The sequence below is a fragment of the Aethalodelphis obliquidens genome, unplaced genomic scaffold, assembly GCF_003676395.1.
Source record: "Aethalodelphis obliquidens isolate GAN/ISIS:26980383/991018 unplaced genomic scaffold, ASM367639v1 scaffold3, whole genome shotgun sequence".
Lineage (NCBI taxonomy): Eukaryota > Metazoa > Chordata > Mammalia > Artiodactyla > Delphinidae > Aethalodelphis > Aethalodelphis obliquidens.
The window spans coordinates 82,710,802-82,738,374 of NW_020837947.1; the positions used below are offsets into that span (position 1 = coordinate 82,710,802).

The 27,573-nt window shown below is 35.8% G+C and overlaps 1 protein-coding gene across 2 annotated transcripts in view; it reads right to left on the reverse strand.

Annotated features, from left to right (window-relative positions):
• Positions 1–27,573, reverse strand: part of ADGRB3 (adhesion G protein-coupled receptor B3) — a 798,133-nt gene that overhangs the window by 330,506 nt on the left and 440,054 nt on the right. For both annotated transcript variants that reach the window (XM_027093283.1, XM_027093293.1), the window contains one exon: positions 10,290–10,392. In XM_027093283.1, the coding sequence (XP_026949084.1) occupies positions 10,290–10,392 (103 nt within the window). The remainder of the gene's footprint in view (positions 1–10,289; positions 10,393–27,573) is intronic.

The window sequence follows — 27,573 nt, forward strand, 5'->3', positions numbered from 1 at the left end:
GTATGACAATGAAGGTCATGGGAGTATACATGTCATGGATATAGACTGTATGCGTAGGTGAGGACCTTGAGATTACAGGTCCTCTACATTGAGTTCACTTCTTCAGTAATGTACGAGTGAGATTAAGTTCAATCTCTATATAAACCAAAGCAGGATACTGATTATAGGATTACTGTTTCATAATTAGAGCTCATAACAGGTTACGACAAAAGATAATAATATTAGAAAAGAAATAGAATATGAACCTAATTGTTTAGATATCACCTTCCATTTTACCCCTCGAAAGACACTAATTTCAACCTTAAAACGAAAGTATAAAGGTGAGAAATGCCTCTTCTACTCTTATCCATGCCTCTGTCAACCCTCAGTTTCACCCACTACCTTTCTCACCCCTCACCCCTTAGACCTCATGATTCTCTCTCTTTCTGTCCTTGTGAAAATTTAGAAACAATCCACATGAGAATTATACGTTCCAAAACACACCACACAATCTTGCATTTCACTGTACATTCCGGACCTACACAAAAGACAGGCACCCCTCTGTGAACATTCATTCCAGAACAGTCACCCATACGTGGGCCTATGAGCTGAGGTCAGTTATGGAAACATCTGAAGTTTACAAAAATAGGCAGAACAAACAAACTAGAGGAATCTTAGTACCTGGATAGACCAGTCACTTAGAGAATAAGAATGCGAGATGGTAAAGAAAGCAAAACCCAATGATGAATGAATTCTATACATGAAAAAAAACACCCAGAAAACCTGGCTAAAGGAAACCACTTGTAAAATATTTGTTATAATTTTCAGATACTTTTCTCAAAGGTACTCTGCTGCAAGATCTGTTATGAGGAATTTACAGAAAATCAATAACAGGAAATGGCAAGCCCGACAGAGAGCGGGAACAAAACGAATGACAGAAGCAAGAGGCAAATAGGTAGGCTGTGAACCAACTCACAAAAGTGGATTTAAGAAAAGCATGAAACTAAGAAAGCAAAAGCTGTCAGGTAAATGAGTCAAACCGGCTAGAGAAGATTAATTTATAGAGCTGTCAATATAATTGACACTTAAAATATTAAAACTGAATGTATTTGAAAACTTTTGGAAAGAATACGTTGTTCTTGAAAAACATATTTTTGGCCAAAAAACTGTCTCTTGACTCCACTGAAAACAGTATAGTTGAACTTGAGTTAAACATTTGTACTCACCCACTTTTAAGCATTTAAAAATGTACCGTGACCCAAGTTTTCTAATTACCATAGATGTTCTACACAGCACTTTTAGTGCTTTAACAGTCTTTGATATTTTCTTTTACTTCTCTTCTCTGTCTCATCAAGCAAGCCATTACTGATCATCCTTGACTGGTGATGGGGTTACATTCTGATAAACCCATTGCAAGTTGAAAATATCATACGTTGACAATGCACTTCATACACCTAACCTACAGAACATAATCGCTTAGCCTAGCCTACCTTAAATGTGCTCGGAACACTTACATCAGCCTACATCTGGGCAAAGTCATCGAACACAAGGCCTTTTTTAATAAAAGCGTTGAATATATCATGTAATTTATTGAATACTGTACTGGAAGTGAAATGCAGAAAGGTTGTATGGTTACAGAATGGTCATAAGTATATCAGTTGTGCACACTTGTGGTTGTGTGGCTGACTTGGAGCTGTGGACCACTGCCCAGCATCATATGAGAGTACCCTACTGCATATCTCTAGCCCAGAAAAAGATCAAAATTCAAAATTCTAAGTATGGTTTCCACTGAATGCGTATCACATTCTCGCCATCATAAAGTCAAAAAATCGTAAATTGGTGACTGTCTGTGTATCTATTTAACAATACAATACATCACTGGCTTTGTCCATGTATTTTTATAGGTGGTTCTCTCTTTTCCTCTGATCTTCATAACTTTTCTATTTTCTTGTTTGCAGAATAGGGAATTTAGACATCTTTTCTAGCCCTAGCCCTTAATGATTCTAGAATGACATTTATAAATGAATTCCTTTTCTTTTACAAAACTCTCTTCCAAGTCTTTTTTTTCCCCTATGGAATGTTTTCAAAACATCTCACTATGGTATAGAGAGAAGAAGTCAGAAGAGTGAGCCAGGAAGATGATCAAAACAAGCTCATGCATTCATGCAAAAGTCACTTAGCAAACACCTGTAACATTCCAGACACCTTGGAGGCACTGGGGCTACAGCATTGAACAAAACAAAATCCTTGCCTCATACACTTAGCTATAGTGAAAGGGGCAGGGAGAGAGACAAAAAACATAAAGAAGTAAGTATATAATATGCTAGGTGGTAATATGTGTTATGATGAAAAGTAAAATACATGAGTAGGAAAGACTGGGAAGTTGAATGGATTGCAATTTTGTATATTGAAAAGGCTTCACCAATAAGATGATACCTGAACAAATGCCTGAAGGAAGTCATTTACAGAAAAGATAAAAGTCACAATAAACATGAATGCTGAACCAAGTTACTTTAATTTTTCCTTGGTGCTTTTAAGTTCTGAATAGATTCAATTCACATGCTATCTTAATTACACTCTTGCTATCTTCATTATTTTCAAGGCGTTTTCTCTGGACCTACTCTTGAATCACCTGGGATGCTGATGAAAAATGTAGGTTCCTTGGCTCCAGGAATTTTGAGATTGGGGCTTAACTTAGGAACATACATTCTAACGACTCCCTCCACTCCTTATAATTTTTAATCGATATCACATTTGTAGAAGCATGGACACACAACAGAAATAACATGGTTACTTCACTCTGCTTTTCTTTACATTTTCGAATGCTTAGTCCTCATATGCCACAGTAAATTCCTAATCTGGAAACCTCTTAACTTTCTTGTACCTTTCATAGTCCTCTTGAAACAGAAAATATCCTCTTGTCTGTAGAGGTAAAGCAAGCTCATAGACAAAGCTTCTAAGGACTTGGAGAAGGCCAGTGACCTTCTTGTCACCCTTTCAACATTTCCAGTGCTCTGAGCAAGATGTTCCAGGGCGAGTCCTTGTGTCACATCTTCCAGTGAATTGCACATTGAGTTCTTGTACGTGGACAGGAGAAAGACTGTTCAACTGAGACTCCAAAGCCTCTCTTCATTTCCAAAACTTTAGATATAAAGGCATTACATTAATAATATCTGGATTTTGCTAAGCTTACCCTTTTTCTATCCCCACTGTTAATTGTATTTCTTATATAACTGCACAAACAGATTTTGGGAATTCCTAAGAACATTTCCAAAATACCTGACCTGACCCACAAAAGACTAATTTATATCCTGCCTATAATTCTACTACTTGAGAAAAGTCACGTTTTAAAACGCTCAGGAATGCATTCTAAGGGAAGTAAGATTCTCGTAGATGTAAATTTTTCCACAGTCAAATCTCTGACAGGTCACGAAAGCTGATCAGTGTGAAAGGGAGCCCTTTCTGGATTATGTCTTCTAACATATAAACATCTTCATAATCCCTGAAAACGTAATACACCATCCAAGGGGATGATGCAGTTGAAAAGGTATCATATCACATGCAACTCTACAACAGGAAGACAGTCTGTTGAATGTTCTCCATACCTCTTCTCAAGGTTTTGAGAGTATTTTACTATTTCTAAGTGATACTTAAAAAGAGTTAAATCTGGGTCTAACTCTCATTTTTTGACGGGGTAGCTGACATATACCTGAAGTCCAAAGAGCCTCATTGAGAATGCAATACTTTTCTTACTTAAAAGGAAATGGAGATATGGAATTTTTCAATTTATTTGCATGAGTTCTACAGAAAGCACCTCATTGAGAACCAGTTAAATCAAGAAAATGGAAAAGGAATAGTTGTCTTTAGCTAAAGCAGAAGAGCATAGAGGGCACTGAAGTGAGGAAGGCAGAGTATGGTTCTATCAAGACAAGTCACGTCTTCCAGGACCTGGCAGCCATTCAGTTAGAACACAAGGGGAGGGCACGTGTGTAATCCAGCTTCTGCTATCTGGTTACTCAGGACCCCAACTTAACCAGATGACACTATTTTTGTGTCTCTAATTTCTTAGATATATCACTAGTCACTGAATGTACATTATTTCCTGACAAATACTTTCTATTTGACATGTGGGAAGTAGTAAAAGTAGAACCACTATCAGAAATTATTTATATGTGCATCCTTCAAAGAAAATCATTGCCTCCACATATATGTCTTAGAGTGTCTTCCCCATATGTGACTGCATCATTTCCAACAATGGCTATACAAGTCTGGGTGCACCTCTCAAAAAACAAATGGTTTATCTGTGGGTAAAACTCTCCAAGGTTGAAGTGGCAAATAACTTTAATAAATAAACACTCAAATAACTAGATTCCATATAGATATAGCATACAGCTTGTCTTTTCCTTTTATATCCAAGAGGTTGTAACAATGTGCCCTAGTAGTGCTTTTATGGGGTTGTAGCAGAGACAAGGTCTGGCCAGGCTGTTTTGCACAGTTCCAATCTATCGGCTGCCAGCAGAGAAGTTTTGCTAAATTGCTTCAAGAGCACAACACATCTACAAATATCAGAGTTGCTCCTGGCATCCTCCAGTTTTCCCTAATATCCCACCACCACTTTACAATGGCCATTCTCATTGTCTGGTGATTCCTTTAATCAAATTCCTAAAATGTTAGCATGATAATCAGCATGGAAAAATGTAATCTCTAGTTGCTAACTGACTTTCATTGAGTAATATATTATCATTATTGTAGTTTATCTGATTCAAAATGTCACTGTTACTGTATGCATATATATTATTTTCATAATCAAAAAAATAATTTTGCAATGCTCCAATGCAGGGTTATTAGTTTTCTATTGCTGCTGTAACAAATTACCACATACTTAGCAGCATAGAACAACACAGATTTATTATATCACGGTTTCTGTGTGTCATGAGTCTGGTGAGCTTAGCTGGGTTTCTGCTCAAGAAATTCACAAGGCTGTTATCAGAATGTTAGCAGGAATGCAGTCTTTTCTGGATATGGGGATGAATCCACATCTAGGCTCGTTCGGGTCTCAGAAAGATTCAGTTCCTTATAGTTGTAGGACTGAGGTCCACATTTCCTTCCTGGTTGATAACCAGGGGTTATTTTCAGCTTTTAGAGGCTGCCCATATTCCTTGGCTTGTGGCCCTCATCCTTCATCCTCAAAGTCAGCAATGGCAGGGTGAGTCCTTACCTTGCATCTCTCTGACCATAGCCGGGAAAGGCTTTCCAATTTTAATGGATCATGTGATTAAACTGGATCTACTCACATAATCCAGGATAAATGCCCCATCTCAAGGTTCTTACCCTTAATCCCATCTGCAAAGTCCCTTCTGACATGTAATATAATATATTCACAAGTTATGGGGGTTAGGATATGGGCATCTTTGGGGGGCCACATTCTCTTTACAATACAGGGGGTGACAACTCATGCAGTCCAGGGGTCAAATCTGGCTTGCTACCTACTTTGTAAATGATATTTTGCTGTAACAGAGCCACATCCATTTTCATACATTGTCTCTGGTTGCTGTCACACTACAATAGCATAGCTGAGTAGATGAGACAAAGACCATTATAGCTCATATGTCTAACCTGACTCAACTGAAAATGTTTGCTGACCCCTGCTCCAACAATAGCATAATTAGTCTAAAATCTTTTTGAAGAATATCAATGTTGTATTATGAATAAGAATAAACTGAATGTGAAATGTAAGTGGGAAGAATGCTTACTCAAGTTTAGGAATTTAGGATAAAACCAAAAAAAAAAAACAAAACTGTAGCTAGAGAATAATTTCTATCTCAATTGCAGCCATTGGCAGCACCATCAATCTACCTGTCTACTTAGCATTTCAGGACTCTCCCATAAAAACTACCAAGGGGGTTTTAAGCAGGCAAAACATCAGAAATCTTTTCCAAATGGACGCAAGCTAGGGTAGAAAAGTAAATTTAAAAGTAAAGGGATATGGGCTTCCCTGGTGGCGCAGTGGTTGAGAGTCTGCCTGCCGATGCAGGGACGTGGGTTCGTGCCCCGGTCCGAGAGGGTCCCACATGCCACGGAGCAGCTGGGCCTGTGAGCCATGGCCGCTGAGCCTGCGCCTCCGGAGCCTGTGCTCCACAACGGGAGAGGCCACAATAGTGAGAGGCCCGCGTACCGCAAAAAAAAAAAAAAAAAAAAAAAGTAAAGGGATAAAAACGCCCCTTTGTAGAAATCATAGATGTATAGAATGAACTTCTTTAAGCTTTGCCAAGTGAGTTTTAATTTGCTGGGTTGTTATCAGCCTTTGCTATTCATGAAAATCACTGATGAATGTTGGAATTTCTTTTCATTGTTTTTCATGTTAATGGTAAAAAGCATATTCATCACAGTTTTCCATTGTGTTTTCCACTATGATTTATAAAGGCCATGGCTCATGATTAATTTTAGTTTATACACATAAAACAAACTCCTTAATTTGTTAGATAGATCCTGTTAGTATGTCAGCAAATACAGCAAATAAAACCGCAAGCCCCAATTCCCATGAGATCTTTTGTGAATATGACCAACTTGAGAACTACAAAAAAACCCAGTGGATTTTCCTCAGTCCTGAAAGAGAGCAGGTTGGTCCTACCTAGACCATGAGAGTTGTTGCTTAGAGGAAGAAATAAAAGGAAAGGCGAAAATAGACTGCAGAGGCTGCAGGCCAGGGTAGTCCAATGTGTCCTTCCACCAGAAATGCAACTACATTTAAGACTTTTTATTTGAAAAAAGTGAACTTTCAGGCTTGCAAAGTTGATACAGCACAACATAACTAAAATGCATTTATTTTCTTATTCTTCTAACTCATCTTTTAACGATAAGGATGTTATATATCTTGGAAATTCACAGCAGGCTCAGATCTGTCAGGACCAAGGCATCCTAATGGTGGGTGTGAGCATGTGTGCATGCGTGTTTGCTTATGTGTGCACATATAGGTGCTTATGCTGCAGTTATTTAGGTCCCAATAATGACTTTCAATAAATGTATTAACTTTCCTTGCACATTACGGAACCTAACAATATTGATAAGTATAAATGTCACACTGAAGAAACCTTAAGTAATATGAAAAACAAAATTCTTTTTCTCAGAAAAGCAAATTTGGGATTTCCTATAATCAAGCAATTGCTATGCCCAAGCACTAAGGACCACAAACTCAGACTCTACAGATTATAACAATAAAGCCATGAGCCTAGAAAACTGAACTAAGAATACTATCTTACTCTTTAATGACTTAGGAACTGGTTAAAACTGCAAATGGCTTTGCTGAATACAATTTGAAATTTCAAGTTTTCATGTTCCATTACCTATTCCTACCAGTTCCCAAGGGCCTTATTACACTTAACATACTTTAAATGTTATTTATTTAAAAGCTTTTTTAAAAAGAACATGTTTTGTTTAAATAATGTTAACAGGCTTTTCCCTAGACTCATTATAACTATTAATTTCCTTTCTTCATTTTTTTTGCACATGGTGTATACAACAGATACAATTTGGAAGTCATTATTCTCTTCTGAGCTTAGAAAAGTGCAGCAGATACATTTGCTATAAGAAAATAGGTGAAAGTAGACAGTCTTGATATAAGCAAGATGTCATATCTAAAATAGCTCAACTTTGAAGGCAATACCAATGATAATACATCTGTATCTACATAGTTATAGTGACATTTCAGCTTGTTCTAATCAATTTTAATTTTCATGTTTAAGATACATCTTTTCTTCACATTTTAGTGAAGACTATTATATGTCAGCATAGGCTCTTTTGACTATCTCTTCAATGAAAATAAACTAAAATCAGAGCATACTTTACAAGACACTCAATAAACCAGTCATATATTCCTTCTCTCAGTGTACATTAAAGTCCTTAACAAAATCTAATCTGCATGGTAAGTATAAATATCAATACAACAAGCACTGGAAATTTTAAACAGTAGAACGTGAAGGACTGTAGGTGTGGTAAGACAATGGTGTGGGAGGTATCTATAAAGTGGAGGGAAGGGACTTCCCTGGCTGTCCAGTGGTTAAGACTCTGCCTTCCAATGCAGGGGCTGCGGGTTCTATCCCTAGTCGGGGAGCTAAGATTCTACATGCCTCGCAGCCAAAACACCAAAACATAAAACAGAAGCAATATTGTAACAAATCCAATAAAAACTTTAAAAAGCAAAGTGGAGGAAAGAAATGAGGGATGGAGGAGCCCAGAGAATCTCCACCATGTGCCTGGGAATCAGGGCGGCCTCTGAGGACAGGCACAGGTGGGCGCTGTTCCTGACACAGGACGGACGCGGGTGGAAGCACCTCGAGGCATTTTCTTCTCCAGACTAAACTTTTCTTCTTCTCCCTCAGACCCTTTGTGTAACGGATTTGTCTATATTCTCTTAAATCTAGGCCTTCCAGAGTAGAGTATTATTTTAGGAATCTGGTCAACACACTCACTCAAAGTACTGAAAGAATTAATTCTAAGTGACTTGCAATAATCATCTCACCATTCTTATATTCTGACTTTCATTGCCACTCCAGAGCGTAGCTGGTGCTTCATAAAATGTATTGACCATACACTCTGGTTTCCATATGTAGAAAATAAATTTTTTGTACATGATTTATCTCTTTTGAAATTGGGCTGACAACATATGCCCCCAGAAAAGTTTGACTCAAAGCTTAAATCTGTTCATTTCAAATAGTTCTCTTGAATTGAAATAATGAGATTGTTTTATCAACACTATTTTTAAGGTTACTCTTTCTTCAGCTTATGAAAAAAAATGCCACTTAATTAACATGTTCTTTAAATTCTCAATAGTGATTTTATCTTTATTTAGGAAAGTTTTGTGAATGTTCATTTACAGAATTGTGACATTCTGACATTGCATTGCTTTTCCAGTAAGCAATTCAGGGAATTATTATCTCTTACTGTGTTTCACCAATGCTTATAACTGGATAGACATTACCATGATAAACAATATATACAAACAAATATGTAAATAAATATTTTATAATACATGTTGAAGGTACACAGTTCCTTATTCAAAAATTATGTTAAAAGTATCTCCTAGCTTTCAGTGCAGTGATGAGATTAGGGTCATTAAAGGTATGAGGAGGTAGATATAACAGAAATAAAATACATTGTCAAAGTTAGATAGAACCTGTATGGTCATATTTTGGCAAAACTGGGAAGAGGCCAAATAGTTTAAGTATCAATCATGATGTTTAAAAGTTACTGCTGAGAGATTTGAGATTTTCATTAAACAATCTAGGAAGCTGGAACACCTTTGTAAAAAGTGGTTTATGTGGAAGATAATTGTCATTTTTTAATAAAATGAAGCGGAGTTTTTTAAAATCAGCAATTATAAAATACTGGAGATGTACAGGTTTTGTAAACTAAAGGATGTGAGAATCAATTTCATCATGTCATTCACTAACTATATGAACATGGGAAAATCACAATCATTTTGTGCTTTCCATAATTTTATGCAAAGGTCAAGTTCATAGAAACTTTGCAAGGGATTAAAAAAAAAAGCTATGTATATGCAACATATGAGACAGTTTAACACAGGAATTGTAAAAGCATAATTAAGAAAGTCTTAATAGGAATCACTTTCCTTGCCCCTTAAATCAATGATTTAGGTATTTAAGGTGGATGCATAAAGGATAAGTAGATATTTTAAATTTCTACATAAGGCCTGAACAAGGTCTAAAGAATTTCAGTTGCAGGTGGATGGATTTAACAGAGGGTTCTTGTCATTCTGGATGGAAGAGCTGGATTTGAATCACTGGAGCACCCAAACAGTTACAAGGAGGCTCCTCTGATCCTGGGTGTAGCACCAGGGTGTAGCACTTTAAAAAGCTGCTTCACTGACTCTCCTACCCTGGGGTACCCTGAAGGACATCACTGCCCTTTGCTTTATGCCGGTAGCTTCTGTTGCTGCATGCATCTTAAATCTGTGTGTTTACATGGCAGTCTTCCTCACCATGTGGCAAGACTGGTTCTTTCATCTTGATCTCCCCCACTTCTTAGCTTAGAGCCCAATAAAGATGTGGGCACTGACAAATTATTAACTATTATCCTGGAGAAATTGAAGAGAGTTTTATCATGAACCAAAGCATAGGATAATGTGTCATTTTGTTTTTATATCATACATATCTTCATAACAAATTAATTCGTTTGCAACTCTAAAGAGTTTAGAAAATGTGTTCTGGTCTTATAAGTCAAAAGAAGGACTGTTAACCTTCTTTAAAAGGTAAATTCTACAAGCAACTCAATGCCAAGTGGATGATACTTACATTAGCCAAATGAGCTAGTTCTATCTCCAGGAATGAATCAGTTGTCTTAGGTTCAGGCCTTATGGTGACCACGATGATTTTGGAATTAACGACAGTATAATTTCTGAAACAGAATAATTATGATTAAAATGAGACAGGATTGATGATGAATATTAATTCCTACTGTTCAATACATGTTGTGATGACATTTTTAATAAATGTATCCTAAGCAAAGACATAGAAACATCGCTCAAATAGATTTAAAACATGATACTGAACTACTATTCATGGAAAGATACAGTTGATTTTTTGTTATAAATATACCCGATCTGGAACTAGAAAACTTTAGGGGGAGAAAGCTATTGCTGACTGTTACCATTTTAAAGGCAGGAAAGATGGAAAAGCAATAGCGCTAACAATTACTTAAATCTGATTCACCTGCGAGACAGGTGGATCATGAATTCAAACCTTCAGGCAATCTTTAAATGAATATAATCCATTCATCTCAAGGTGGACCTAACAGTTTGGTTTTCCAAGAGACCAAATATTCTTCTTGCAAAGTGCTGTCTTGGTGTTTGTTTTTAAACTATCTCAAAACTCGTTAAGATGAATGATTAGAAAATGGTGTAGAATGAAAACAAGTAGAATTTAAATATCAATAAACTTTGTTGCTAATTACTGACCATCATTCATTTCAACAATAGAGATATACAGGCCACTTCTTTATCTCAACATGCTAGATGTAAAGAACACATTTGCATTTGGAAATATCTCACCAGTACAGTTCATTCACAAAGAAGTTTTAAATATAATCATATTTACAAGCTACAAAAAAATTATCCCTAAATATAAACATGTAAAGTGGAACCAGCTCTTTCTTGCATATACAGGTTTTCATCCAACATATATAAAATGCTATATACCTCCTGTAATATAGAGATTTAAAGATTTTATTGTATTTTAGTTATTTGAAGAAATATATATATATATATATACATATATATATATACATATATATGTATATATATGTGTATATATATATATATATATATATATATATATATATTCATCCTTCCTTTTTACTATTCTGGGGAATTTATAACAGGTAACAAGACAAAGTAACTTAATTTTTTTCCTCTTTTTTGTTGTTTAAGGTATTATTTATAGGTAATAAAATTCATCAACTTTAAGTGGACAGTTTAAAGCTTTTGGTAACTGTATGCTACAATGCAAGCACCACCAAATCCAGACAGACAACCCTCCACAGTTTCCTTGAGCCCCTTTGCACTTGATCCCCACATCCCTCCCCATGATTCCAGGAAGCCATGGGCATGTTGTCACTATAATTATATGATTCATTATATAGAATCATACACTACATAGACTTTTGTGTTTGACTTAATTCACTCAGCATAATGTTTTTGAGATTTATCAGTCCTGTTTCTCTTTATAGCTGAGTAGTATTTCATGACATTGAATTTGTGATCTATTCATCAGTTAAGTAAGCAACCTTTAGGTTGCTTCTGAGTTTTAGCTTTTATGATTTTTAGCAGCTATTCATATTTGCCTATCATGAATAATTGGTATACATACATTCTGGATGGACATATATTTTCATGTCTTGAGTAAATAACTATGAGTGGAATTGCTTGCTCATGTGGTAAAAGCATGTTTAATTTTATAAGTTACTGCCATACAGTTTTCTAAAATGGCTGTATCATCAAAGTCATATAATTCTAATATCATAGAACCTCACATTCTTTGTGAAAATGTTTTCTCTAATGGGCTGATCTTTGCCACAAAATTTCACCAGAAAAAAATGCCAACTATGCCACACTTGGAGGAATATTTAGTAGCAGAGGAACTATAAACATATTCTGAGTGGGATAACATTTTTTAACCCATATATTTAGTAATGTCAAATAACAAATTCTAGAACACTCAGGAAGTTTCATGGTACCCAGCCTAACAGAAAGATAGTAAAAAACAACAAAGTATAAATTTGTTTTCAGTATTCTTTAGGAGGAAGGTGGTTGTAAACAGAGAAAGTTGGTTGACTGTTATTTATTTCATTTAATACTAAATGAGTTGGGCTTCCCTGGTGGCGCAGTGGTTAAGAATCTCCCTGCCAGTGCAAGAGACACAGGTTTGAGCCCTGGTCAGGGAAGATCCCACATTGCTACAGAGCAACAAACCCATGTGCCACAACTACTGAGCCTGCTCTCTAGATCCCGCAAGCCACAACTACCAGATCCTGTGCGCCTAGAGCCCATGCTCCGCAACAAGAGAAGACACCACAGTGAGAAGCGTGTGCACCATAACAAAGAGTAGCCCCTGCTCATTGCAACTAGAGAAAGCCCGCACCCAACAATGAAGACCCAATGCAGCCAAAATAAATAAATAAAATAAATAAATTTATTAAAGAAAAATACTAAATGAGTCAACTGAAGGTAAGGGGCATTGAGAAGGATATGGAAGTAAGCTCTAAATGCCAAGCTTCCTCTGCAAACTCACTCTTCCCTGTTTCTCTGTGAGCAAAAGTAATCGCGATCACGTGAGAATAAATGGGATTAACTGTGAGGTGATACCAGTTGATTATGTTAACAGATCTGACAGGATTCCCTGTCAATGACAAGATATATATATATATATATATATATATATAAAACTTGGAGTTGGGGACAAAATTAATCTGTCACCACCAAAAAAATTTATGGCTATTTCTCCCAAAGAAGAGTCCTAGGGAGCTTCCCTGGTGGTGCAGTGGTTGAGAGTCCGCCTGCCGATGCAGGGGACACGGGTTTGTGCCCTGGTCCAGGAAGATCCCACATGCCGTGGAGCGGCTAGGCCCGTGAGCCATGGCCACTGAGCCTGTGTGTCCGGAGCCTGTGCTCCGTAACGGGAGAGACTACAACAGTGGGAGGCCTACATACCACAAAAAAAAAAAAAAAAGAAGAGTCCTAGGACACAGATGCAAGTTCCTTTTTCAGAAATGAATACATTTGAGTTCAAGTTTGGTTATCTGAAACAGAAATATTTACACATCACACAAACCCAATCTGCCCCCTTATTCTGGTCCTGTTTATAATCCCATTTCCCTGCAATAAATAAAACCAAATACTAATTTATAAACTGCTAATTTTAACAAATATTAGTTAAATTTGATCATATACAGGTATTTTATATTATTTTAGAAGTTGTATACTGATTTACTGGAAAATACAGATGTGGGTATTCCAAACAGGAATTTATAACGTGTCAAGACATTTATGAAGTTCTTCTTGTGTGTTTGGGCTTGTGGGTATTTTAGCCCTAGGAAACTGGATGGTGGAGATCCAAGCAGCTTAGATAAGCAGCCTTCTGTAGAGTATTTACTCTGTGGCAGGTTCACCAGCTACCTAATCAGCCTGGTGGAGAAGGTTCCTAGAAGATGAAATCTGCCTTATGGCTTTTGCTAAATATGTGTGTGGGGAGTGGAGGGAGAGGGCATGTGTATATACATATGTTAACTCATTTAGACTACATCTGAGAAGGGATGTGTGTCAATATATTTATGCATATGGATATGCTTATAACATTATGTGAGTCCCCTCCCACCTTGAGTTACTACCATGTACTAGATCTACCCCACACCCATTAATGCTATATATGTCTCCTTCCACAAGATTATAGTTCAAGGAGGGCAAGATTTTTATCTAGCATTTATGTATCCTCATTTACATTATGCATGGCACATTTTAGGGTTAACACATATTTGAATGACTTATTAAATACCACATAATAAACAAAAATATTAAGCTTTTGGCCAATGTGATTTAAAATATGTCAATGTCACAGTATCCAAATATTTAATGAAGGAAAAAATAAGCAAATTTACATTATGCAGTGGCTCCCTTTTAAAAAAGTGTACAGTGTACAAAATTTCCTTAATTTATTCCATCAATTTATTCTAATTTGCATAAGTGAATACCTGGCTCCTCATGTGCCATGTCAGGCTTTGTGATCTACTAATGCTTCCTGGCTGGGTTCACATTTGTATTCACTGCTAGAAAAGCAGATCTTACAGCCAAATGGATTTCATGACTAAAGTAATAAAGATCTTTCTTGTCCTTGAGATTAGCAGTAGTCAGTATCTAAAACATTTAAAAATGTGTAGAGTTCTTTATTCAAAGAAGGCTCAAGTTATTCTTCACAATTTTTACAAAGGCTTAAGGTGCTTAAGATACATGAATCATATCTTAAAGAGAGTAAAAAAGTGACTATAAAATGCAATGCAACTGTTTGAAAGAGACTCACTTTAGGTATAGGCCATACATAGGCTGAAAGTGAAAGATCTAAAATGATACTCCATACAAATGGTAACCAAAAGAGAGCAGGGATGGACATATTTGTATCAGACAGAATAGACTTTAAGCAAAAACTGTAATAAAAGACAAAGAAGAACATTATATAATGATAAAAGGGTCAGTTCACCAGGAAGATATAACAATTACAAATATATGTAGCTAACAGCAGAGCACCCAAAAATATGAAGCAAACATTGGCAGAACTGAAGGGAGAAATAGACAGTAACACAATAATATTAAACTATTTCAATACAATACCCTGCTTTAATAATGGATAGATCTATCAGATAGTAGATCCATAAGGAAACAGAGGACTTGAACAACACTATAGATCAATTGTACCTAACAGATATATACAGAACACTCCATCCAACAGTAGCTGAATATACATTCTTCTCAAATGGATACAGAGAATTTTCCAGAATAGATCACAGGTAAGGCACAAAAAAAAGTCTTAACAAATTTAAGACAACTGGAATCATACCAAGTAACTTTTCTGAACACAGTGGAATAAAACTAGAAATCAAAGGCAAAAGGAAAACTGGAAAACTCACAAATATGTGAAAATTAAACAACACACTCTTGAACAATTAGTGGGTTAAAAAATAGATCACAAGGGAAATTAGAAAATATCTTGAGACAAATGAAAACACAACATACCAAAACTTACGAGATGCAGCAAAAGCAGTACTGAAACAAAAATATATAGGGGTAAATGCCTCCTTTTAAAGAGAAGAAAGATCTCAAATCAATGACTTAACTTTACACCTCACAGAACTAGAATAAAAACAAACTGAACCCAAAGTTAGCTGAAGGAAGAAAATAATAAAGATTAGAGCAGAGATAAATGACATAGAGAACAGGAAAACATAGAAAACATCATCCAACTAAGAGTTGTTTGAGAAAAAAAAAATGACAAACTCTTAGCTAGAGTAACTACTAAAATAAGCAGGAAAACTCAACAAAAATCAGAATTCAAGGTGGGACATTGCAACTGATGCCACAGAAATAAAAGGATCATTAGAGACTACTATGAACAATTATATGACAACAAACTGAATAACTTAGAAGAAGCAGATAAATTCCTATAAACATACAACCTACCAAGATGGATTCATGAAGAAGTTTAAAAATCTAAGCAGACCTATAACTAGGAAGGACATTAAATCAGTAATCAAAAGCCTCTTGACAAAAAAAAAAAAAAAAAAAAAAAAAACCACGACCAAAATGCTTCAATAAAAAAATACAAAAAAAAAAAAAAAAAAAAAAAAAAAAAGCCCAGGACCAGATGGCTTCACTGAATAATTCCACTGAACATTTAAAGAAGAATTAACACCAATTCTTCTCAAACTCTTCCAAAACATTAAAGAGGAGAGTATATTTTCAAACGTATTTTATAAGGCCAGCATTATCCTGATACCAAAATCAGACAAAGATGCCTCAAGAAATGAAAACACAAGGTAATATTGATATTGAATATTGATGCAAAAATTCTAAACAAAATACAAAACCAAATTCAACAACACATTAAAAAGATCAAATACATGATCAAGAAGAATTTATCTCTGGGATGCATGGTTGGTGCAACATAAGAAAATCAGTCAGTGTAAAACACCATTATTAACAGAATGAAGAACAAAAACCACATGATCATCTCAATTGATGCAGAAAAAGCATCTGAAAATTTTCAACATTCTCTCATGATAAAAATTTTCAACCAGTTAGGTATAGAAGGAATGTACCTCAACGTAATAAAGGCTATGAAAAACCCACAGCTAACATCATACTCAATGGTGAAAAACTGAAAATGTTTACTGTAAGATGAGGAACAAAGCAAGGATGTCATCTATTTCCATTTCTATTCAACATAGACCTGGAATTCTTAACAATTAGGGGATGCCTAGTAGCCTAACAATCAGGCAAGAAAGAGAAAAAAAAAGGCAACCAAATTGGAAAGCAAAAACCAAAATCATCTCTTTTAGTAAATGGAATGATCTTACATGTAGAAAACCCTAAAGATTCCACAAAAACCCTTTTAGAACTAATAAACAATGTGGAAAAGTTACAAGATATAACATTGACACACAAAAATCAGTTGCATTTCTATATACTAACAATGAATAATCCAAAAAGGAAATTAAGGAAACAATCCTATTTACAACAGCATTAAAGAGAATAAAATACTTAGGGATAAACTTAACTAAGAAAGTGAAGAACTTCACACTGAAAACCTGAAAATATTGTTGAAATAAGTAAAAGAAGACACAAACAAATGGAAAGACATCCTATCTTCACGAACTGGAAGACTTACTATTGTTCAAATTTCCATAATACCCAAAGCAATCTACAGATCAATGCAATCCATATCAAAATACTAATGACTTTTTTGCAGGAATAGACAAAAAAAATCCTAAAATTCATACGGAATCTGAAAGGACCCTGAAGAGCCAAAATGATCTTTAAAAAGAATACAAAAGCTGGAGGTCTCATACTTCCTGATTTCAAAACATGTTACAAAACTACAGTAGGTCAAAACCGTATGGTACTGGCATAAAGACAGAGACTGATTGAATAGAATAGAGAGCCCAGAAATAAACCCTCACATATATGGTCAAATTATCTTTAACAGGGTTGCCAAGGCTACCCAGTGAGGAAAGGATAATCTCTTGAAAAAATGCTGGTAAAACATCCCATGTTTTCAGTATCCACATGCAAAAGAATGGAGTTGGACATTTACATTGCACCATATACCAAAATTAACTTAACGTGGGTTAAAGATCTAAACATAAGATTTGAAACAATAAAACTCTTAGAATCAAACATAAGAGAAGAGCTTCATGACATTGAACTTAGCAATGAATTCTTTGATATGACACCAAAAGTACAGGCAAAAAAAGGTAAAATAGACATATGGTACAACATCAAACTTAAAAACAGTAAAGAAAACAACTGACAGAGTGAAAAGGCAATCTATGTAATAAGACAGAATATTTATAAGCCATATATAGAATAAAGGGTTAATATTGGGAATATATAAAGAAATACTAAAATTCCACAATAAAACCAAACAAATTAAAAAGATTAAAGATAAATTTTTAAAAGATTAAAAAAGAGACAAGAGACTTAGATATCTCTCTGAAGATTATATACAAAAGGCCAATAATATATGAGAAAACACCCGACATCACTAATCATCACGGAAATGTAGGTCAAAATCACAAGGAAATAAATATTCCTTCACATCCCTTAGGATGGCCAGGATTAAAAAAAGCCAGAAAATAACATGTTGACAAGGTTGTGGAGAAACCAGAAGGATTCTGCACTGTGGTGGGAATATAAAATGGTGAAGCTGCTATGGAAAGCAGTAGGCAGAGTCTTCAAAAAATCAAAAATATAGTTACCATATGATCTAGAAATCCCACTCCTAGGTATATATGCCAAAAATATTGAACTCAGGGGACTTCCCTGGTGGCACAGTGGTTAAGAATCTTCCTGCCTAATGCAGGGGACCTGGGTTCGGCCCTGGTCCAGGAAGATGCCACATGCCGCGGAACAACTGAACCCGAGCTCCACAACTACTGAGTCTACGCTCTGGAGCCCATGTGCCACAGCTACTGAGCCCATGTGCCCAAACTACTGAAGCCTACGTGCCTAGAACCCATGCTTCACAACAAAGAGAAGCCACTGAAATGAGAAGCCTGCACACCGCAACTAAGAGCAGCCCCTGCTCACTACAACTAGAGAAAGCCCACACACAGCAATGAAGACCCAATGCAGCCAATAAATAATTAAATAAATAAATAAATTTATTTATTTATTTAAAAAAACTGAACTGAGGACTTCATCAATGTCACTGACCTAAATACATTTACTTTTAAAACTAAAATTACCCTATGGCTGCTACAACTAAGGTTGGGCTAACTTAGAACTTTGAAAACTAACAAGAATTTCAACTACTGCAGCCCAGAGTGCTGTAGTCCCCCCTGCATGGACAGGACAAGTGCAGAGAGCTTGGAGGAGGGGGTCTTGAGCACCTGCATGAGAGTGGCCTGGCAGCAGATGGCGAGGAAGATTTGACTGCAGAACAACTCAGTGACAACAGCACAGCCGAAAACACAGACCTTCAGTGACAAAGACACGGAGCAGAGGTGCTCCCCAGATACGGCCCAAAATCATCAAAGTCCTTGCCCTCTTTTTTCCAATGGCCAGCAAAATGGAATTACCTATAAGAAAGCTTATGCCTGGGCTAATACAGCCATGTGGCTGACAGGGACTTGGTGCTCTGGCTGGGTGTCAGGTCTGAGTCTCTGAGGTGGGAGAGCTGAGTTCAGGACACTGAACAAACAGAGACCTCCCGACCCCACATAATATCATTCAGAGAGAGTTCTCCCAGAGAACTCCCAAAAGGGAGTGGCAGGATATATTTAAAGTGATGAAAAGGAAAAACCTACAACCAAGAATACTCTACCCAGCAAGGATCTCAATCAGATTCAATGGAGAAGTTTAAACCTTTACAGAAAAGCAAAGCTTAAGAGAATTCAGCCCCACCAAACCAGTTTTACAACAAATGCTCAAGGAACTTCTCTAGGCAGGAAAGACAAGAGAAGGAAAAGATCTACAATAAAAAAACCCCAACAATTAAGAAAATGGTAATAGGAACATATATATTGATAACTACCTTAAATGTAAATGGATTAAATGCTCCAACCAAAAGACATAGACTGGTTGAATGGATACAAAAATAAGACCCATATATACGCTGTCTACAAGAGACCCACTTCAGACCTAGGGACACATACAGACTGAAAGAAAGGGGATGGAAAAAAATATTCCATGCAAATGGAAATCATAAGAGAGCTGTTGTAGCAATTCTCATATCAGACAAAATAGGTTTAAAATAAAGACTACTAAAGAGACAAAGAAGAACACTACATAAGGATGAAGGGATCAATCCAAGAAGATCTAACAATTGTAAATATTTATGCACAAAACATAGGAGCACTTCAATATATAAGGCAAATGCTAATAGCCATAAAATGGGAAATTGACAGGAACACAATCATAGTAGGGGACTTTAACACCCCACTTTCATCAATGGACAGAACATCCAAAATGAAAATAAAGAAGGAAACACAAGCTTTAAATTAAACAAGATGGACTTAATTGATATTTATAGGACATTCCATCAAAAAACAACAGAATACACTTTCTTCACAAGTGATCATGAAATATTCTCCAGGACAGATCATATCTTGGGTCACAAATCAAGCCTTGGTAAATTTAAGAAAATTGAAATCATATCAAGTATCTTTTCTGACCACAATGCTAAGAGACTAGATATTGATTACAGGAAAAAAATCTGTAAAAAATAAAAACACATGGAGGCTAAACAATACATTACTAAATCACCAAGAGGTCACTGAAGAAATCAAAGAGGAAATCAAAAAATACCTACAAACAAATGACAATGAAAACACAACAACCCAAAACCTATGGGATGCAGCAAAAGCAGTTCTAAGAGGAAAGTTTATAGCAATACAATCCAACCTCAAGAAACAAGAAACATCTCAAATAAACAATCTAACCTTACACCTAAAGCAATTAGAGAAAGAAGAACCAAAAAACCCCAAAGTTAGCAGAAGGATAGAAAGCATAAAGATCAGGTCAGAAATAAATGCAAAAGAAATGAAGGAAACAATAGTAAAGGTCAGTAAAACTAAACCCTGGTTCTTTGAGAAGATACACAAAATTTAAACCATTAGCCAGACTCATCAAGAAAAAAAGGGAAAAAACTCAAATCAACAGCATTAGAAATGAAAAAGGAGAAGTAACAACTGACTCTGCCGATATACAAAGGATCATGAAAGATTACTACAGGTAACTATATGCCAAAAAAATTGACAACCTGGAAGAAATGGACAAATTGTTAGAAAAGCACAACCTTCCGATACCACACCAGGAAGAAATAGAAATATAAACAGATCAATCACAAACACTGAAATTGAAACTGTGATTAAAAATCTTCCAACAAACAAAAGCCCAAGACCAGATGGTTTCACAGGTGAATTCTAACAAACATTTAGAGAAGAGCTAACACCTACCAAACATTTAGAGAAGAGCTAACACCTACCCTTTTCAAACTCTTCCAAAATATAGCAGAGGGAGGAACACTCCAAACTCATTCTACGAGGCCCCTATCACCGTGATACCAAAACCAGACAAAGATGTCACAAAAAAAGAAAACTATGGTCCCATATCACTGATGAACATAGATGCAAAAGTCCTAAACAAAATACTAGCAAAGAGAATTCAACAGCACATTAAAAGGATCATACACTATGATCAAGTGGGGTTTATCCCAGGAATGAAAGTATTCTTCAATATACTCAAATCAATCAATGTGATACCCCATAATAACAAACTGAAGGATAAAAACCATATGATAATCTCAACAGATGCAGGAAAATCTTTCAACAAAATTCAACACCGATTTATGATAAAAAAAAACCAAAACCCTCCAGAAAGTAGGCATAGAGGGAACTTACCTCAACATAACAAAGGCCATACATGACAAATCCACAGCCACATCATTCTCAGTGGTGAAAAACTGAAACCATTTCCACTGAGATCAGGAAGAAGACAAGGTTGCCCACTCTCACCACTAGTATTCAACATAATTTTGAAAGTTTTAGCCACAGCAATCAGAGAAGAAAAAAGAAAGAAAATGAATCCAAATTGGAAAAGAAGAAGTAAAACTGTCACTGTTTGCAGATGACATGATACTATACATAGAGAATCCTAAAGATGCTGCCAGAAAACTACTAGAGCTAATCAATGAATTTGGTAAAGTAGCAGGATACAAAATTAATGCACAGAAATCTCTTGCACTCCTATACACTAATGATGAAAAATCTGTAAAAGAAATTAAGGAAACACTCCCATTTACCATTGCAACAAAAAGAATACAACACCTAGGAATAAACCTACCTAAGGAGAAAAAAGACCTGTATGCAGAAAACTATAAGACACTGATGAAAGAAATTAAAAATGATACAAACAGATGGAGAGTATACCATGTTCTTGGATTGGAAAAATAAACATTGTGAAAATGACTATACTACCCAAAGCAATCTACAGTTTCAATGCAATCCCTAACAAACTACCAATGGCATTTTTCACAGAACTAGAACAAAATATTTCACAATTTGTATGGAAACAGAAAAGATCTTGAATAGCCAAAGTAATCTAGAGAAAGAAAGACTGAGCTGGAGGAATCAGGTTCCCAGACTTCAGACTATATTACAAAGCTACAGTAATCAAGACAGTATGCTACTGGCATAAAAACAGAAATATAGATCAATGGAACAGGATAGAAAGCCCACAGATAAACCCATTCATATATGGTCACCTCATCTTTGACAAAGGAGGCAAGAATATACAATGGAGAAAAGACAGCCTCTTCAATTATTTGTGCTGGGATAACTGGACAGCTGTGTGTAAAAGAATGAAATTAGAAAACTTCCTAACACCATACATAAAAATAAACTCAAAATGGATTAAAGACTTAAATATAAGGTCAGACACTATAAAACTCTTAGAGGAAAACAAAGGCAGAACACTCTATGACGTAAATCACCACAAGATCCTTTTTGACCCACCTCCTAGAATAATGGAAAAAGAAGCAAAAATAAACAAATGGGACCTAATGAAACTTAAAAGCTTTTGCACAGTAAAGGAAACCATTAACAAGATGAAAAGACAGCCCTCAGAATGGGAGAAAACATTTTCAAATGAAGCAACTGACAAAGGATTAATCTCCAAAATATACAAGCAGCCCATGCAGCTCAATATCAAAAAAACAAACAACCGAATCCAAAATTGGGCAAAAGACCTAAACAGACATTTCCCCAAAGAAGATATACACATGAAAGGATGCTCAACATCACTAATCATTAGAGAAATACAAATCAAAACTACGATGAGGTGTCACCTCACACAGGTCAGAATGGCCATCATAAAAAAATCTACAAACAAGAAATGCCGAAGGGGGTGGGAAAAAGAGGGAACCCTCTTGCACTGTTGGTGGGAATGTAAATTGATAGAGCCACTACAGATAACAGTATGGAGGTTCCTTAAAAAACTAAAGATAGAACTATCATATGACCCAGCAATCCCACTACTGGGCGTATACGCAGAGAAAACCATAATTCAAAAAAAGAGTCATGTACCACAATGTTCATTGCAGCACTATTTACAGTAGCCAGGACATGGAAACAACCTAAGTGTCCATCAACAGAAGAATGGATAAAGAAGATGTGGCACATGTATACAATGAAATGTTACTTGGCCATAAAAAAGAAACAAAATTGAGTTATTTGTAGTGAGGTGGATGGACCTAGAATCTGTCATACAGAGTGAAATAAGTCAGAAAGAGAAAACAAAATACAGTATGCTGACACATATATATGGAATCTAAAAAAAAAAAAAAAGTTTCTGAAGAACCTAGGGACAGGACAGGAATAAAGACACAGATGTAGAGAATGCACTTGAGGACATGGGGAGGGGGAAGGGTAAGCTGTGACAAAGTGAGAGAGTGGTATGGACATGTATATACTACCAAATGTAAAATAGATACCTAGTGGGATGCAGCCTCATAGCACAGGGAGATCAGCTCAGGGCTTTCTCTCTACCTAGAGGGGTGGGATGGGAGGGTGAGAGGGAGACGCAAGAGGGAGGGGATATGGGGATATATGTATACGTATAGCTGATTCACTTTGTTATACATCAGAAACTAACACACCATTGTAAAGCAATTATACTCCAATAAAGATGTTGAAAAAAAAATTAAAAAAAAACTAACAAGAATTTCAAGTTAAGTTTGCTGAGGGAGGCAACACCTAGACCCACAATGAAGCCAAGTGATCAGGGATTTAAATTCACTTTCAAACAGTATGGCCCAATTAAACTCAGATTTTTGTAAAGAATGTACTGACTAGGCAATATTACAATATTTTATAGTATTAGTCATGCCAATTTGTCATCCCAATGGATAATTTTAATTTCTAATGTTCTCAATGAAGGCCATTATAAAAAGATACAGAGTATCACAAAACTACAGTATTTCACTGTAAATTCAGAATGAAGTGGGAAGATTTAGCGTCTGGTCCTCAAACTGAAGAAAAGGTGCTCTTGAGGGAAATCAGTACTTCAGGTCCAGTGCCTTCAGGATGTATTGGTATAAAAATGATTGAACTAGAGACTGTCATACAGAGGGAAGTAAGTCAGAAAGAGAAAAACAAATATTGTATATTAATAATTTTATTACTTAATCACATTAATTAATCATATTAGTTAATTAATCTTATATTAATTATATCACATATATGTAGACTGTAGAAAAATGATACAGATTAACCTATTTGCAAAGAAGAACTAGAAACATAGACTTAGAGAACAAACGTATGGACACCAAGCTGGGAAAGGGTGGGGTGGGATCAATTGGGAGATTGGGATTGACATATATATACTACTGTGTATAAAATAGATAACCACTGAGAACCTACTGTACAGCACAGGGAACTCTACTCAGTGCTCCGTGGTAACCTAAACAGGAAGGAAATCCAAAAAAAGGGGATATGTGTATACATATAGCTGATTCACTTTGCCGTACAGCAGAAACTTAACACAACATTGCACAGCAACTATACTCCAGTAAAAATTTCTTTAAAAAGTGATTATGTTTTCATTTTTGTATTATTTCAAATATTTTCTAGTTCCACTGTTTTTCCTGTTTGCCTTTAATTCCTATAATATTAGGAACTCAAATAGGTTCCATTTCCTAAATGTGAAAAAAATTAGCATCATTTATCTTTTATTAGGTTGGTGCACTTGACAGCAAATTTATGTGATTTTGCATTATTGACATTTCCTTTTTAAAAGATAGTTTTCATGTTAGTGGCTTATAAGAACGTTGGGGGTTTTTTTGTTGTTTATTTTTTGGTTTCTTTTTTTGGGGGGTTCATCTGTATTTTTCCTGGCACTATAATACTATACTGTCATTTGCATATAATTTTAATTAGATCCTTTACAATATCTCGAGTGTTAATAGCTACATTAATGTGCCTTTTTTACGTTTCTTTTTCTTTATTTCTATTTTTTTTTTCTTAAACAGGACTATATTTTCCATACGTCCTACCAGGAAAACTACACATCGATCCCATACTCAAAAGTATTGTGATCTTCCTATAGAACTGGAACTTGGCTTTATTAAATGAATCAGAAAATGGGTTGATTACAACTGTTTCTTAAAGTCCTTGGCTTGAATATACTTTTTTTTCCTTAGAGTTAATTTCTGTCAGATACATTCTTACAAGTGGCATTGCTGGATCAATGAAAATGTATTTTTAAAGCCTCCTGGAGTTACCAAATTGTCCTACTAAAAGGTACTACAGTTAAAATCCTCACCAGCAGTGTGAGAACTCACCATGCTGTGGGTAGCCATTAGTTCCCTAATGTGAATGGGGCCTATGTGGGTGGTCTCAGCTACCCCCAAAGGACCCCTTGCCCTTGGCTGGCCAGCTTTCAGCTATCAACCTCAAAAGTGATCATGAAGGGTGGGAAGAGTCCAGGCCTTGTTGCCCATAGCCTGTGTTGGGGCCACCAAGTTGACGCCAAGCACCTTTAGCTGGCCATGCACAGCTACCTCCTCCTGGGCCTTTCAAGATGTTCTGTGGAAGGTATATGTGTATTCAAAGGAATGTAGAAATTTGTACTGCTTAAAGGAGTAGATATGAGTATCACAGAGGAAGCAGGACAGTGGAAGTGTCCTGGTTTTGGAGGACCAACGGCTTGAGATGGACTAGAACCCACCCACCTACTGGACATATCAGCTTTGGCCAGTCAGTGAGGCAATAAGGTTCTCTTGTCTGTAGAATGAGAGTTCTGGATGGCATAACCTTTAAAGGGCTTGCAGCACTAATGTCCACTGGCTCTATGCTTTTTACTGTAAGACATTATTCCAAAGAATACAGTTGGGAGGCTGAGAATAGCCCTTATTTAGTTTGGACTTGAGTAGAGCACATTTCCTTCAGACGAAGGCATAAATTGAATCTACTTAATTGTAAAAGGAAAGACAATCCAGCAGTAAAATAGAAATTGCAGCTTGAAGAATAGTTGAATGCATATTAGGGCAAGAGAAGAAAAGGAAATATCAAAAGGAAAGAGTCAACATGAAAAGTTACTTCTGTCTTTGTAGGAAGGAACATTTCTAAATTATATCTATTCAAAACATTATGTCAAGTTCTCCTTCTGGGTCCCCACGAGGGGAATTATGCAAAGTATTGTTTTAAAATATTGTATCAAAATAAAAAATTTCTGGAGACTTAACAGCAAGCCTAACATTATTCTGTGTCTGGGAAACTTGGCTCCAAAATATTCAACAGATAATTATTAGTAAAATGATCACAGAAGAAAATGTGTCACGAAAATTTAGTAGATAATAAGTAAACATATAGAGCAAATTTGTGTATTTTTTCATGTTGAATAAGAAGATATTTCCTTTTCTGTTGGGTTCAATTCACAGAGTCAAATTTTACAGTAAAACAACAGAATATATGTATTTTATTCCTCTGTTCCTAAAATATTTGAATAGTGTAAACACTAAACTTCTATGTACCTCATTTTTTAAAAATGGCTTATATAGAATATTTTATCAGATAAGACAGTTATTCCAGTAAACATTTCTTGGACCTGTATTATTTATTAAGCACTGTTCTGGGAGTTTTGACAGTAGAGGAGATTTAAAATCATTAAGACAGTTTGGTGAAAAGGATTGTTCCTTAGTAAATGTTTGTTAAGTGACTATAAAACAAAGACATCACCCTTGTCCTTTGAAAGGCTTATTCTACTCACTAAACCTTCTGGAACAACGTTTTGAAAAGGAAAAAAAAAACAAGCCGAGATTGCTTAGTGGTTACCTTATTTTACAGTATGAAGTAAAAGAAAATGAGAAGTAAATGCTAATATTTCACTTTTCAAATAGTGCTTAAACAAACTTTTCATCCTGAGCATTCTATTGTCATTATTTCTAATGAATCCAAAGGTGAATATTGTTTTTCTATATTCATTTACCTAATTATACTTAGAAAGTGTGAGTGGGTATACATATTCATAATTCTTATAAAAGGTTATTAAGAACTTCAAGCTAAAAAATATGTCAGAACGCCACAACCCTACAATTTTACTGAAATAAAGACAGGGAGTTTCCAACCCCATGATTTATAAAGTCAGTGACTTGTCCAAAGGCTAATCTGCATCTGTTTGTGTCCCAGGTAGTACTAGGGGGTGCAGTTCTGGACTTTTCCCAGTTTTACCCATTCAACCGCCCACAATGTCGTCATTAGTCCACCCACAAGTGACCACTACCTCTGCAATAATTTCAAAAATGTTGAAACACGTTTTTTTACAAAAAGGCTGATATCCCTAGATACACTTCCAATTCCCTTGACTGTATAGCTTTATGAAACTTGGAGTAATCTGACTTTGTGTAGGTGAGCGAGTTCTACGGTGTTATTCAAAATAAGATTAGTCATAATGAAACTCTGTTAAACATGTAGCAGGGAAACTAATTCACAATCTACAACATTTCATGTTGAATATTTTATTTGCATTCACTATGTCCCTCTGCAGCGAACAGAATGAATGTTGCATATAAAGGTGCTTCTATTTTGAAGCTGAACTGAAGGCAGATGATGACTGAGTGACTGAACAAGTTTATAAATTTCTTGTTATGATAAATTGAAATTAAAACCCAAGTCATCTGATTGTGAGTTAGTGCCTAGTCTAGAATTCCTGCAAGATTAGCTTTACGCAAACGAACTCCCAGTGGAAATAAGGGCCTGACTCTGAGTATCTGGGTACCTATTTTCTTTTTTTAATACTTTATTTATTTATTTATTTGT